Source organism: Notamacropus eugenii, chromosome 6 (genome assembly GCF_028372415.1).
Source record: "Notamacropus eugenii isolate mMacEug1 chromosome 6, mMacEug1.pri_v2, whole genome shotgun sequence".
In the NCBI taxonomy this organism is placed as follows: Eukaryota; Metazoa; Chordata; class Mammalia; order Diprotodontia; family Macropodidae; genus Notamacropus; species Notamacropus eugenii.
The window spans coordinates 299,203,734-299,218,484 of record NC_092877.1 but is presented as its reverse complement, the minus strand read 5'-3'; the positions used below and the strand labels follow the sequence as shown (position 1 = coordinate 299,218,484).

The 14,751-nt window shown below is 41.7% G+C and overlaps 1 protein-coding gene across 6 annotated transcripts in view; it reads left to right on the top strand.

Annotated features, from left to right (window-relative positions):
* Nucleotides 1–324: 324 nt before the first annotated feature.
* The window catches only part of WDR12 (WD repeat domain 12), a 30,139-nt gene continuing 15,712 nt past the window's right edge, over nucleotides 325–14,751 (top strand). For 3 of the 6 annotated variants that reach the window (XR_011968851.1, XM_072617324.1, XM_072617325.1), the window contains exons 1-8: nucleotides 330–629; nucleotides 3,807–3,901; nucleotides 5,834–5,928; nucleotides 6,810–6,916; nucleotides 9,202–9,317; nucleotides 9,712–9,866; nucleotides 10,335–10,380; nucleotides 13,727–13,812. Coding sequence is in view for 5 of the 6 variants with exons in the window: in XM_072617324.1 (XP_072473425.1) it covers nucleotides 589–629; nucleotides 3,807–3,901; nucleotides 5,834–5,928; nucleotides 6,810–6,916; nucleotides 9,202–9,317; nucleotides 9,712–9,866; nucleotides 10,335–10,380; nucleotides 13,727–13,812 (741 nt within the window). In the remaining variant the exon portion in view is untranslated. Of the gene's footprint in view, nucleotides 630–3,806; nucleotides 3,902–5,833; nucleotides 5,929–6,809; nucleotides 6,917–9,201; nucleotides 9,318–9,711; nucleotides 9,867–10,334; nucleotides 10,381–13,726; nucleotides 13,813–14,751 lie in introns of all 6 variants that reach the window. The other 3 variants (XM_072617322.1, XM_072617323.1, XM_072617326.1) reach the window with 3 other exon arrangements.

Below are 14,751 nucleotides of genomic sequence, written 5' to 3'. Positions count from 1 at the left end.
GTGTACATAGCAAAGACGGACTACAACTCCCAGTGTGCACGGCGGCGAGTCTAGGGTTAGAAATTGGAGGACCTTCCTTCTGGGAGTTGTAGTATCTACGATCCCTGAGATCCTCTAAAAATGCTTCTCTGAAGATTTAAATATATACACATATTTTTTTAAAGATATCTACGTTGAGGGATATGATGTCTCTGCCTGTTACATCAGGCCTGGATCTAATGGAAGAAACCAGCTAATAAAAAAATATTTTACAGCGTGAGGACGAGCCGGGGGGGGGGGGGGGGGGGGGAGGGGGTGTGCCTTTTAAGAAGAGACCTAACGAGTCGATCGCGGCCTAGTGGAATCGTCAGTCGAACTCTCTGGCCTGGGCCTCCGAGCATCCCCGGTAGCGCCGGGCTGCAGCCACGTGGTTGGTGCCTGTCCCAGCTCCGGGCTGCTGCGGCGGCGGTGTGAGGTGGCGAGCGGACCCTCTTTCTCCCAGCTTCCCCTGCCGGCCCGGGAAGTTTAGGAGAGGGCCCGGGTCGATCCGGGGCAGCTGCCACCCCTCTTCGTGCCTTACCGCGAGTCAGGCCCCCCCAGCCTCCAGCCATGGCGCAGCTCCAGACCCGCTTCTTCACCCACAACAAAAAGTAAGTATCGAGCCGTCCCACTTTCTGTCGGCCGGCGCCCCACGCCGGGGGAGGGGGGTGGCGAGTTTTCCGCGTCCCTTTTCTGTCGAAAGTCGCTTTGGGAGTCAAGTTCGGAGGGGGGTGCCGGGCTCCGGTCCGGTCGGAGGCTGGCTGGGAGACCCCGGCTGGGAGGCTCCCGAGATCGCCCGCCGGACGGGAGTTCTCCGGCTCGGCTTCCGTCTTTCTCCCTTCTCTGCTGTCTGCGTTTCTTTGGGACAGTCGTGGTGGTGCAGAAGTCACCGCCCGCCCTCCTTTGACTTCCCCCCGGCTCCTGGGCAGCCCACGCCGCGAGCAGGACCCCGAGATCCCGGGACACTAGGGGTGCTCGGCCCCGGCCCTCCGTGAAGCGGCGGGATCCTAGTGGAGCCGCTCCCCCGCTCGACGCCCACGACGTGCTAAGCATCTGGCTAAGCGCCGGGCGTCCGGGGCCAGCCGGGGCACTGTCCGGGGCCGGCCGGGGCACTGTCCGGGGCCGGCCGGGGCACTGTCCGGGGCCGGCCGGGGCACTCTCCGCGGCCGGCCGGGGCACCGTCCGCATCCTGCCCTGCTGCCTGGGCTGGCCCCCTACGTCCCCCCCATTCGGCCTCGGACCCCCGCAGGGAAGAGAGGAGGGGAGCGGGAGGGAAGGAGGAGCTCTCTTACTGTGGCTGGAAAGAGGGGTATCTGGTCTCCTGGCTGTTTGGGTTTGGTTTGCGGGGGGTTTCGGGGGCCTTCCCCTGGAGCCTTCCCTGCCCCCTTCCCAGCGCTTCTCCCCTGCCTTGGACTCTCAGCCCCAGTCCAGTCTCCTCCCCGAAGCCTTCCCTGCCCCTGGGCCCTGTGTGACCCTTAGCCCAAAGGCTGGGAGCGTGTTTGTAGGAAGTGCTTAAAGGCTCCTTTCCTTCCCTTCCCTGTCCTTCTCTCTCCGCCCCTGAGACGGAGAAACCGTGTACCGAGCTTCTTCGTTTCCTTTTGGTACCAAGATTTTCAGTTCGTGTGGTAGGACACTGGGCATCTAGGTGGCGCATTGCATAGAGTGCCAGGCCTGGGCTTAGGAGGCCCTGAGTTCAAATCCAGCCTCCAGACTTGCCACTTCCCCCTGTTTGCCTCGCTTTCTTCGTCTGTAAAATGAGCTGGAGAAGGAGATGGCAAACCACTCCAGTATCATGGGGTCAGGAAGAGTCAGATACCACTGGAAATGCCTAAAGGACAACAGCAAAGCAGGACGTCATTGTTACACTGGCGTGCTATACTCCAGACGTGTAATAAGTCACCTAGTTCTGCTTGTGATGGTTGTCCTTGTAAATAAATGTAGCTCTGCATTCACGTAATTGAACCACTCATCTGTAACAGACGTTGAACTCTTAATCTTGCATATAACTTAGGATGTCATGTTATTTAACTTCATGTGTGTGTATGTCCCATCTCCCCAGATAAATTGTTTTGAAGGCAGGTGCTATTTCTCATACTTTTTTGTACCATCCCCAGTATCTAGCATGGTGCTTTGTGGGTAGTAAGTGAATACTTAGTAAATGTTTGTCAGATTTAAGGGGTAAGTATTAGCCACCCTTGATAGAGTGAGAAGCCCACACTCTGACATGAGGAAAGGACTTTAGAGACCATGTGATCTACTTGTACCTGAACAAGAGTCCTTCCTCCATCAAACCAGACAAATCCAGCCTTTTCTTCACTTTCAACGAAGACTAAAAACTCTTGAAGCTACCCGTTCTGCTTCTAAATGGACACAGAGTTTTTCTGTATCCCCTACTTTGGGGAGCTTTCAGCCATGGCTTTTTCATTCTGTCTCCTGGGATCAAGAAGAAGTCTAAACCCTCTTTTATATGACAGCTCTTTCATATACTTGAAGACAGCTATCCTATTCCCATCCCTCTGCCCACTGGGCTTCTTATAGGATGAACATTCCCAGTTCTTTCAGTTCATTGAATTTCACGTAGCTTGAAGTCAAGGTTCTTTGTCATCCTACATGTTCTCCTCCGAACGCTCTTCAGCTCATCACTGTTCTCCCCAAAATGGAGTGCCCCAGAACTGAAACACATTATTCTAGCTGTGGTCTGATGATGGTTAAGTAATAGAGTCGACTGGGACCTCCTTAGACCTGAGTGCTGTGACATTCTTACTGCACCCCAAAGTCCTCTTAGCTTTCTTGTGATTTTTTTGTTGCCTGTGGAATAAAATAGATAGCCGTATACAACATGTCCACAACCTGCCCTGCTGGACGTCGTTCTCTCCACTGCACGTTTGGAAGCCGTCAAACTGACCTTTGTCTGTTACTCCCAGTGACACATCTCTATGCCTCTGCGCTGCCTGGAACAAATTCCATCTTTACCTCCACCTCGTAGAATTCCTCTGTCTCTATAAAATACATCCCAAGCATCATCTTCCGCACGAAGCCTTTTCTGATTTCTTCCCTCCCAAACTATCTTAGATTTAGCTACTTTGTGTATATTTGTATTTATTACTTATTTATTGCGTATATATTTTTCTGTGTACCCCTCTCTCTCATTAGAGTCTCAGTTCATTGCAAGTGGATATTGTTTAATGCTTCATATTTGTGTCCACATTGCCAGGCCCATAGCAGGTACTTAATAATAAACACTTGTTGATTGTTTGAAGTCATCTTGCAACACATTAAAACCTTCAGATCATTGTTAGATGACTTGCCTAGTCATTCTTTTTGGAACCGAAATGAAAAGATCATACATTTTACCTTGTTAAACTTCATCTTATTAGGATTAGACTATTAATATATTTTTAAATCCCTAGTAGAATATAGTGTTAGTTACCCCTCTCAGCTTTGTGAGTGTGACTTTCAGAATTGACCTGGTAAATATATTTTCTTGTGGTTTTGTTTATTCTATACAAAGCAGCAACATTTATGTTTGGGCTGAATGAGTGTTTATTCATCAGTGAAACATTAAGAGAAATAAATGACAATATATGTCAAAACCTTTGAACTCCTTAATTGAAAGCCACTATTGTCTAAACTGGATCATTTTTTAATAGTACTGAAAAATAGAAATTTTGATGCTACCTTTCTGTGCATGGTAATTCTAGAACATTATGTACGATAAAATTAGCAAAGCAGATTTATCTCAGTTTGTCTTGTTCATGTAAAGAATACATTATTCTCTCTTTTTATAGATATGCAGTAGACAATGTTCCCTTCTCTATCCCTGCGGGCTCTGAAATCTCTGATCTTAGTAATATTATCAATAAATTATTGGAAGCCAAAAATGGTGAGTATCTAAAAGTTATTGTCTAAATATTGAAAAAGAGTATCTAGGTTATAATAGTTACATTTTGTTGAATGTTTTGTTTTTCTTTAAAAAATCATTCATTTTGGATCTGCAAAAATATAGTTACCAAGTTTGTTTGTTAGGTTAGCAGGCTGCTTTACAAACATTTTGGAAGAAACAGTTTTCTGATAAAATTTTCCCTTTAATTATAATGCTTTTGTGACTTTATACACTAGTTCACTATTTAGGAACAAAGAACTTACTAATAAAAGTGATTATAAATGGTGGCTTAATAATCTTTCTGCCTGGAGACTAGCTTTTCAGACATAATGGAGGTATGCCCACTCACCTTTGAGTGGCTATCAGACCTTACACTTGCATGCTTTATGATTTTTGTGAAGTCTGGTAGTTCCACAAAGGACCTTTTTCTTTTTTTTTTTTTTTTTTTATTAATTTTTTTATTTTTTTAATGTTTAACAATCATTGCCATACAATTGCGATTTTATCCCTCCCCACCCACCCCCCACTACCTCCCTCCCTCCCCACGACTGCATACAATTCTGTATAGATTCTACATATACTTTCCTATTGAGTATATTTTCACTATAGTCATGCTATGTAATCAGACTAAGATAAATGAAAGAATCCGTATAACAAATCAGAACATGATACACAAACAGATACACATACACAAACATGATCTGCTACATTATGTGAGTGACTTCCATATTTCTCTCTCTGAGTGTGGAAGGCATTTTGCCTTGAGGTAAAGGACCTTTTTCTTAAACTTCTTATCCAGTGGAAAGATTATGATTTATTTTCTTTGACTCTCCTAAGTCATAGGAGGTGGCTGCTGTAGCATCCCAAAAGTGAGGTTTGATAATAATTTTTATTGGTTTTATCTGGTTTGCTGGTTGTATCTTTGTTTATCTTTACCAAAGCAACAAATAAGCAACAGGGTTTTTGAGGTTTACTTCTTCTGTCTTCTGTGGTTTTTGCTCATGAATAATACAGTTGTTGAAGGAGAAAACAGCTGTGGCAGTTAAAATTGGAACAAAGATGAACTGAGGTGGTTTTCTCCAGGGCAAGATAACTCATATAGGTGTTAATAAAATGGATCAGATTGCTCCCCTCTTTGGGTTAGCAACCATGAGGGGATTGACAAGACCATATTTATTGAGACCCTAAGGGAAGATGGGGAGGGTGAGGTTAGGGTGGTGGTGGGGGACATCTGGGCTTATTTAAAAAAAAAAAAAAGAATACTTTCAATTATCTGTAGCTGGGGAAAGTGGGTTGACCTCCTGGTGTGGCTGAGCATACCCCTCTCTGTGAAATAAAAAATGCTACTTCCTTTATTGGACTCAGTCGCCTTTAGTAATCTTGGTTAGAAAGTCAGAACCACCCCATTCAGGATCTCCCTTGATTCCTTAGCCTTCCCCTTAGAAACCAAATCTCCCCAAACTTTGACTTGCAGAAAGTAGGACAGGGGCTTGATTCTTTGTTTACAAGTAAACTGAAGTAAGGGTCCCAGGTTAGCAAACAGATGTTCTGGTGGATAGGATATATTCAACCACATCTTTGGCTGGACTGTTTTCTTCTGTCTTTTGAGTTAGACTGAGAAATGGGTTTTGACAAAAGGGGGAATAGGATAGAGTACAGAGTAATTGCTATTGTTCAGTTGTTTCCCATTATTAAATGACATAGCATAATATTAATTTTCCTCACAGTGGCATGAATAATTAAAGTGTCAACCCCTGGTAATTGTGTTGAGAGAGTTAACTAGTAAAAACTTCATCTCATTGTCCATGCTTCTGATTATTTTTTATTACTCATTTTCTTTTAAACATTGTTGCTGTACACATTAATGACTTAGCCCTGAAGGAAAAATGTTCAAATATGAAATAGGTTGAATCTTTTTTTTATGTATTTCAGAAGTCCACAAGTATGTGGAATTTGATTTCCTTATTAAGGGTCAGTTCCTGCGGATGCCCTTGATTAAGCACATGGAACTAGAGAACATTTCAACAGTAAGTTTAGATATTTTTCTCTGAGTAGAAATTGTTTCAGAATGACTTTATCTCCTTACTAATTTGTGTCATTAAGGCTTAATCATGTGTCATACTGTAGTTAATTCTCATGATCTGTGCTGAAATCTGTAGATATTTACTCAGATTCTGTCTACATCTGATTCTCCTGTGGTATTTTGAGCCACAGCTTGAGTATTTATTATATGTGCTATATACATGATGAGTCTTGGGATCTCTTTTGAGCATCCAAATTTCCCTAGTTCATTCCTTTTCCCCAGAAAACTTTCTAATTCTAACTTCTGTCACCTTGATTTTGGAACATCTTTAAGTGTTCCGATGAACAGAATCATATGTTTTTAGGGTACCCAAAGGCAAAATGAAAGAATTGCTTAGATATTTTTTATACAAAATAAATTTACATACAATATAAATTTATACAAAATAAATTCTTGACAGTATTCAATGGAAACACACATGGACAGAAAGAGGTTTATTTACCTTCGTTCGGACATTTCAGTTATATTACTTCTCGCTGTAATATTCCCTAGTCATTTATTATCCTTGCTGCGTTACCTTAGTATAGATTTTCTGATGCTGTATTTCTTTGATTAATCCTGGGATGTCACAGATATCCAAGCAAGATTGACACTGAAATTTGTATTGAAACTATTCAGTCTTTTGAATAACTCCAAATTAGATCTTAGAAGCTTTTCCTCTATTGGAAAGGATTCTAATGTTATCTAAAGGTGGCATGCCTTTGAGGTGCTGAGAAAGTTGGGAACGTGTGTGTGTGTGTGTGTGTGTGTGTGTGTGTGTGTGTGTCTGTAGTTTTTTAAGTCGCCTCTTTTCCTGATAAGCTTCTTGTTTCTTTGGGTGAATAGGAAGAAGTAGTGGAAATTGAGTATGTGGAGAAATATATCGCACCACAACCTGAAGAATGTATAGTCCATGATGACTGGATCAGTTCAATTGAAGGAACAGTGGAATGGTATTGCCAGTTGTGTTACACCTTGAATTTCCTTCATGCTCTTATCAGATTTGCTGTGTTGCCTCTTATTTTACTGAAGGTTCCTTGTTATTTATTTCTCCATTTAGCTCAGTCATGTGTGTCTTTCTCTGGATCTTGGGTTTTCTTTTTTTTTTTTTGGTTGTTTTCTTTTGTATATGTAGTTGTACGTATGATTGTGCCAGAGGGCATTGAAGGTTTATATAATATGCAGTGTTCCCCTGTAGAGTTGGTGGTGTGACAGGTGTCAAGATTGGCCACCATCCTAGGATGAGGTGGCCAAAGTGGTGGACGTGTGGTCTTGTTGTTGTTGTATAAAAGTGAGATTCTCAGTCCCACTGCCTCCTTTATTGAGAGAAAAGAAAAGCCAGCCTTCCTGTCCTCACTGTGCTTAAATTTTCATAACTATATTTTGGAAGAATAAGTTTCCCCAGAAAAGATAGCAGTGAGCAGTGGATACAGAGCTAGCCAAGTAGTTAAGAAGGCCTGTGTTCCAGTCTGACATCTGACATCTGACATATACTGGCTGTGTGACCTTGACCAGGTCAGCAGCTCTCTAAGACTCTTAAAGTTGCATACCAGCTGCTTTTCTGGATTGACAGATGGAGTTTTCCTCACTTGAACTTCCTTATACCAGTGAAATTCTAGCTCTGGTTCAAAAAAGTTTCCAGAAAATCTTAAGTTGCTAAAACTAAGTTTACTTGCTGCCTTTTCTTGTTGGATCTTGTCAAACACAGGTCCAGTGCCTAGCCCAGTTATCTCAGTTAGCTAAAGCAGGTGTTAAGAAAGCTAAGACTATAGGTCTAAACTCTGTATAGTCCAGTTATCTTATGAGGAAAAAAGTATTTTAGAAGGTAGACTTTATTCTCCAGGCCATTTTTAAAATATTGTTCACTGGGGTAGCCATCTAGCCCAGTGAGAAAATGGTGTAGTATGGCCAAGGGAGCACTGGGTAGGAGTCCAAGCTCTACCATTCACTACCTAGAACACCTCTGTAAAATGGAGGTGATGATACTAACACTAGCCACTTCATAGAGCTGCTGTGAGGATCCAATTAAAAGAGTCATAGAAAGTCCTTTGTTACCATACAGGACTGTATAAGATAAACTGTTATGATTAGTCACATAAAAGAGTGAGTGACTTGAGGCAAACTTGGAGTATGGGAAATGGCAAAGCACATTAGAAGCACATACTTTTCTGATAGTATCTCAGACCTTGTCATCCTACAATACAGCGTGTATTATATTGTGTAATTCACTATTATATCTCAAATATTTAAACTGAGTTGAAACTTTTTTCAGCCTTTGTAAGATTCTCCCAGAGTTTATGTGGCCATAGGTAAATTTGTTGAGATTTTAGGATTGGAGAAGAGCCTTTGTTTTTCTCTGCAGGATTTCACTGAGAACTGGGACACTGTTTTGATTAGGCAGAGACGTTCTGTAATGATATCCAAAGAGACATGTTTGAGACCATTTCATTCACCTGTGGTCAGCAGTTGGCAATCAAGCATCATGGCTTTGGGTCTCTTTTGGTGCATGGGAGTTGAGGAAGCACTTGATTCAGAATGCCCACTTCTCTTTAAAATTTTCTGAGAATCATGTGAATAGCTTTAAACCAGAGATGTCAAGTTTGCAAGTGCTTGGGAAATATTGAACTAAATGAATAAAAATATAGTGGAACACAGAGAATGTTACTTTGTGGTTTTCTAAGTAATGATATGTCCTGCAGGGATCATTCTGAACATTTTAGCAGACCTTGTTCTATCTCAGTTTGATGCTCCTGCCATGAACCATAGTCAATGCAGATATCTTAACACAAACGTGTTGGGCCATTCGCTATTGTGTAGAGTAGACATCACATCGACAGAAGTAGTCTCTCTTTCTCTTACACGCTCTCCTATAAGTGTTGTGTTTCACTAAACTGCAACTTGAATTCTTAATGTTGGCAAGAAAAGAACATTGTTTAAACTTGGGGTTCTTAACCTTTTCTGTATCGTGGACCTTCTTTGGCAGTCTGATGAAGCATGTGGACACCTCAGAGTAATATTTGTTTTCTGTAGTTAAGGAAATTCAAAATTTCAATTTGAGGTTAGTGAAAGTCAAGGTGTAATTACTTTTTCCCATCCAAGTTCACAGAGCCCTCCAAGGTGATCCATGGACGGACTCCTGATTAAGATTCCCTGGCTTAAACACTTTCCTCAAGGATATGTCCTGGGAAGCACACCTGGCTTCAGAATGGGGAAAATCATTTCTTTTTACATCCCTTAGGATCTTAACTGGCTCCTATGACAAGACATCTCGGATATGGTCTCCAGAAGGAAAGTCTCTCATGACAATTGTTGGACATAGGGAAGTGGTGAAAGATGTTGCCTGGGTGAAGAAAGGTCAGTTCCTTTGTACTGTTTAAGGAGTACCAGGTGGGGTTGGAGGGGAAAAAAAGACTCACAGCAGAAAAATAAATCTTGCATATTCAGTAACCTGAGTACTGTCAGTCACAGAACATTTAGGAAGAAAGGTAAAGCTAATAAATGGGCAGCAGTAAGTGCCTTTGTAAAAATCACCTGCTATATACATGTTTTCAAACTTCTATCATTATGTTACCAAAGGAACAAAAAGTTTCTCCTTTGCAGTCCAAGCTCAACTTTTTTTTTTCTGAAATTGGTCACATGGGTGATCTTGTCAGCTTTTAACATTAATTCTAAAACAAAGGAAATTCTTTGTCTCCAGAATGTGCCACGAAGCCAGCCGTTGCTTATCCTTGTGTTCTCTTTGCCACAGACAGTTCGTCGTGCCTGCTTCTCACTGCCTCCATGGACCAGACTATCCTCTTGTGGGAGTGGATCGTGGAGAGGAACAAGGTGAAAGCTCTTCACTGCTGTCGAGGCCACGCTGAGAGTGTGGAGTCTGTTGCTGTCAACAGCACAGGGACTAAAGTAAGCCTCAGGTGGGTGGGTGGGTGGGTGGGTGACTGACTGATTCCTGTGCTGAGCTGGAATATCAGTGGCTTGCTCAAAATGACTGGGGATTTTTTCTTTCTAATTTAAATAACCTATTGTGGCTATGCCTGTTACTTCATAGTCAGTAAACAGGAATACCAACATCATAAGACAAAGACTATTCCTCTTCTAGTTAATGAAACAGTTGAAATTTGGTGGTAAGAAAAGGTTGAGGTATATAACTTTTCAAATGGGACCCTGAAATGATGAAGGTTATATATATCTTTTTGTCTACTTGAACTTATTAACCACATCCTGATGGCACATCTGATTTGTGATTAAGGGAAAAATATTTTCAGTTAGTTAAATTGCTGGAATAATATGCCTGACTGTCTAGGGGAGGGATGTCAGCTAAGGAGATAGTACATAATCTTCTCTTTTGTTGACATGTTTCTATTGACTCAGTTTTGCAGTGGCTCTTGGGATAAGATGTTAAAGATCTGGTCTGCAGGTAAGTCGAATTTTTTACTCTTAATATTCATTCAGATGTCATATGAAGTTATTTTGAAAGGATAGGTGTTTGTTGAATTAAAAATATATATCCATTCTGGTGACCTTAAGTTGACAAAAAGATTAAAAAATTTAAATTACATGTCAGGGAACACTTGAGCCTTATGTTGAAATGATACTTATATCAGGGTTTTCATTTTTCCTCAACATTTAGTTATTTGCTTTGTATTCCAGGAATGGACTAGCTCCTGTCAACTTAATATAACATTGTTTATTGATTGCCTACTGTATGTCTAGTATTATTCTAGCTGCTTTGGGAAATTCAAAAGAAGTACAGCAGCAGCTTTCTTTTCTGGAGGTCATTTATGCAGCAATCTCAGTTTCTCAAGGAGCCAGGAGTAACCAAAAATGTCTCTGAGTAGCCAGAATGGGTGTCAAAAGTCCGTGCTGTAAAGGCCCATATACTTCACTCAGGCCCGTACGCTTTTCCTTTTACTTGTAACTTGTTTATGAAATGTAACCACTGTGGCTTGAGGCAGCTAGCTAGGTAGTATGGTGGATAGAGTGCTGAGCCCTGGAGTCAGGAAGACCTAAGTTTGAATCCAGCCTCAGTCACTTACTAGCTGAGTGAACCTGGGCAGGCCTTTTTAACTTTTGCCTCAATTATAGAATGGGGATAGTGATAACATCCACCTCCCAGGGCTGTTGTAAAGATGATACTGCAAAGTACTTACCATGTAGCCTGGCATAGCCATATACCAGATAGCCTGGTGCTTAATAAATGCATGTTTCTTTACTTTCTTAAAATTTGCAAAACCTTTTAACATACTATGTCATTTTATCCTCACAACAACTCTAGGAGGTAGGTGCTTTTTTTTTTTTTTTACCCATTTTACAGATGAAGAAACTGAGGCAAACATATTAAGTGACTTGCTCAAGGCCATGCGTCTGTTAAGTCACTAAACTTATTAGACTGGTAAAGCTGAATTTGAATTTGGGTTTTACTGACTCCAGGCTAGTGATTTAGCTACTGCACCACCCAGCTGCCAAAGAAGAAGAAACACTAGAACCAGCGAGACCTTTCTCATGTGAGGTGATGGAGCAGTGTATACTCTGTGGAGCTAGAAGTATATTTCCTAGCTTGCTGCTGCGCCTTGGACTGATATGCAGAGGAAAGACAATCTGAAGTGGGAGACGTGTGACTTGAGAGGCATTACTTAACTGCTCTGCTCCTCAGTTTCCTGGGGTTTTTTTTGTTTTGTTCCTTTGTTTTGTTTTTTAAAGAAGGCCCCCCCTCCCATACCACCTTAGACCTGGAGCAAAGATAAGAAAACATGGGTTGTACTTTAAACTTTGGGGTGATGATGATACACTATCGATGAAGGAGGACGAGACTTGAAATCCTTCTCATTTTCCTTATTTCTCTTTTATACTGTTTGTAATGTGAAGGACACAAAATGCAATTTCTTTCATTCAGATTTTTTTTCCTAAGTACTTGCTATTTATTTGGCATTCTTTTAATTAGACTTTTCTGATAGTAAGGAATTTGCATAATATTGTACCTTTCAGCAATTTGAAGTCTTTTTAGTGACTTCTTAATCACCAGCCAAAAGATAGTTTTAGTTTTTAAGTGTGCTCTAGCATGTTATAAAATTTGGAAAATGGAGTGTGTGTGTGTGTGTGTGTGTGTACACACATGTACACAGGGGGGTGCGGGGAGGGGCATGGGGGTGTCCAATCAGTCACTGCACTTATTAAATGCCCAGCATGTGACATGAAGTGCGCTAAGCTCTAGGAACACAAAGGCAAAACCAGTTCCTGCTCCCAGTCCAAGGGGGGAGACAGAGACAATATAAACCACTATTTACAGATAGAATGTAGATAGGGTGAATTGGAGATGATCTGAGAGGGAAGGCACTAAGGTCAAAGATGACTGGGAAGGTGGCACTTTTGCTGATACTTGAAAGAAGCCAGGAAAGTGAAGAGGCAGATGAAGAGGATTGAGAGATCTGGGCCTGGGGGACAGCCAGCCAATGAAAACTCCTAGAATCAGGAGATGGAGTAGCTTAGGTGAGGAGGCCAGTGCCACTACTGCATACTACTGGGAGGAGAGGAAGGTGGAAGAACTGGAAAGGTAGGAAAGGGCCCGGTCTAGGAAGGACTTTTAAAGCCAAGCAGAGAATTGTATGTCTGATTCTGGAGGCAATAGGTAGATACTAGAGTTCATTGAAGGGGGGGGAGGGGCGATGGGATCATACTTGGGCCTTAAGAAGATTGATTTGATAGCAAAGTGGAGGATGGATTTAAAGCAGGAAGACCATCAGCAGGCTGTTGCGGTAGTCTAGGCATGAGGGGTGAAGACCTGCCCTAGGATAGTGGCAGTGTCAGAGAGAAGGGGGCATATACAAAAGATTTTATGGAGGTAGAAATGACAGGACTTGGCAGTTCATTGCATCCCACCCAGAATGCTGGCCTGAGCAACTGGGTGATGATGGGGCCCTTGGCAGCGATAGGGAAGTTAGAAAGAAGGAAGAGTTTGGGGGGTAGGGAGGAGAAAATAACCAGTAAGCACTATTTCCCAAATGCTTATGCAACATAAATCCAGAAATTTGAACTTTTGCTGGGAATTATCTTTGTAATAATATTTATCATCATAAAAGCAACATGGTCACAGTGGTTTTCTTTCATCTGACCCTGGAAATTGGAATAAAATTGAAATAAAAATAATCCCCGTGACAGTTTGGCTCATTTCAAAATGTGTTTGACCTTCCACCTCCTCTGAGAGAGGAAAGGTGTATTATCAGTTGCTGAGGATTTAGATTGTGGCACAGTGGGACAGAGTTCAGGTCTTGGAGTTGTAAAGACCTGAGTTCAAATCCAGCCTTAGACACATACTGGCAAGTCACTTAACCCTGTTTGCCCCAGTTTCCTCCTGGAGAAGGAAGTGGCAAACCACTCCAGGATCTTTGCCAAGAAAACCACATGCTGAACAGCAATAAAAGGTTACCATTTACTATCGTCATTGTTCATTTGCTCTTTGAGTTCTCTTTCCTTCACTGCATTGCTTCGTTACAAATCTTAACATAGTTCTTAGCCTTATATTTGTTATTTTCTTAAGAGAAAAATGATAATATATTTATGTACTATAGATTATTCAGACTTCCTCCAAACAGTGAGCAGCCTTGCTCCACAGAGTACCAGGAATGTGTCATAATATAGGACCTTTCTATCTGGCATTGACCTGTAAACGTGATTCCTTCCTATAAATGACCTTCCAACTCAATCTGTGTACTTACAAGATTTAATAAATTTTTTACAAAGACATCAAATCCTATTCTTTGTTTCAGTCCCTACAAATGAAGAAGATGAAATGGAAGATTCCACAGACAAGCCTAGAAAGAAACAGAGAACAGAGCAGCTGGGATTAACAAGGGTGAGATTTTATGAAGAAATGCTGTCATTTGGCATCAGATATGCTGTGTATTGCACACAAGCACACATGTACAACAACGCTGTCATTTACCATCAGATATGCTGTGCATTGCACACAAGCACACATGTACAACAACGCTGTCATTTGGCATCAGATATGCTGTGCATTACACACAAGCACACATGTACAACAACGCTGTCATTTGCCATCAGATATGCTGTGCATTGCACACAAGCACACGTGTACAACAACGCTGTCATTTACCATCAGATATGCTGTGCATTACACACAAGCACACATGTACAACAACGCTGTCATTTGCCATCAGATATGCTGTGCATTACACACAAGCACACATGTACAACAACACTGTCATTTGACATCAGATATGCTGTGCATTACACACAAGCACACATGTACAACAACGCTGTCATTTGACATCAGATATGCTCTGTATTACACACAAGCACACATGTGCATGCACGTACTTTTTTAGGGTAAATTCATCTCTTTTATGTTTTGGTAAGAATATATTGTAACCCATCTTCCAAAATCCCTTCTTTCAGGAATCCTTCCTTTTGTTGTCTTTCCTAGAAACTTGTAATAACATTTTTACACATTATAAGCATCCTTCTGTGGTATCTTTTATCAGAGATTCCTAGGGTCTTTCAGCCTTACTAAACTGTAAGTACCTCTTTGAAATTTAAAGCAAAACAAAACAACCAAAAAAACTGTCCCTGGTTTACGTACAGGTCATGTGATTGCCAAGGTGTTTTCCATGATTTTTTCTTGTGAATCTCCATGTTCTTATTCTGTCCTAAGTGTAAAAGAGCATATGCTCATGCTTGAAGATTCACTGAGGATTCCATTCCTCCTTGAAAGAGGCTGATTGTGTCACTGAAGTCACCAGAAATAAATGGTCATTTGAGAATGAGTGTA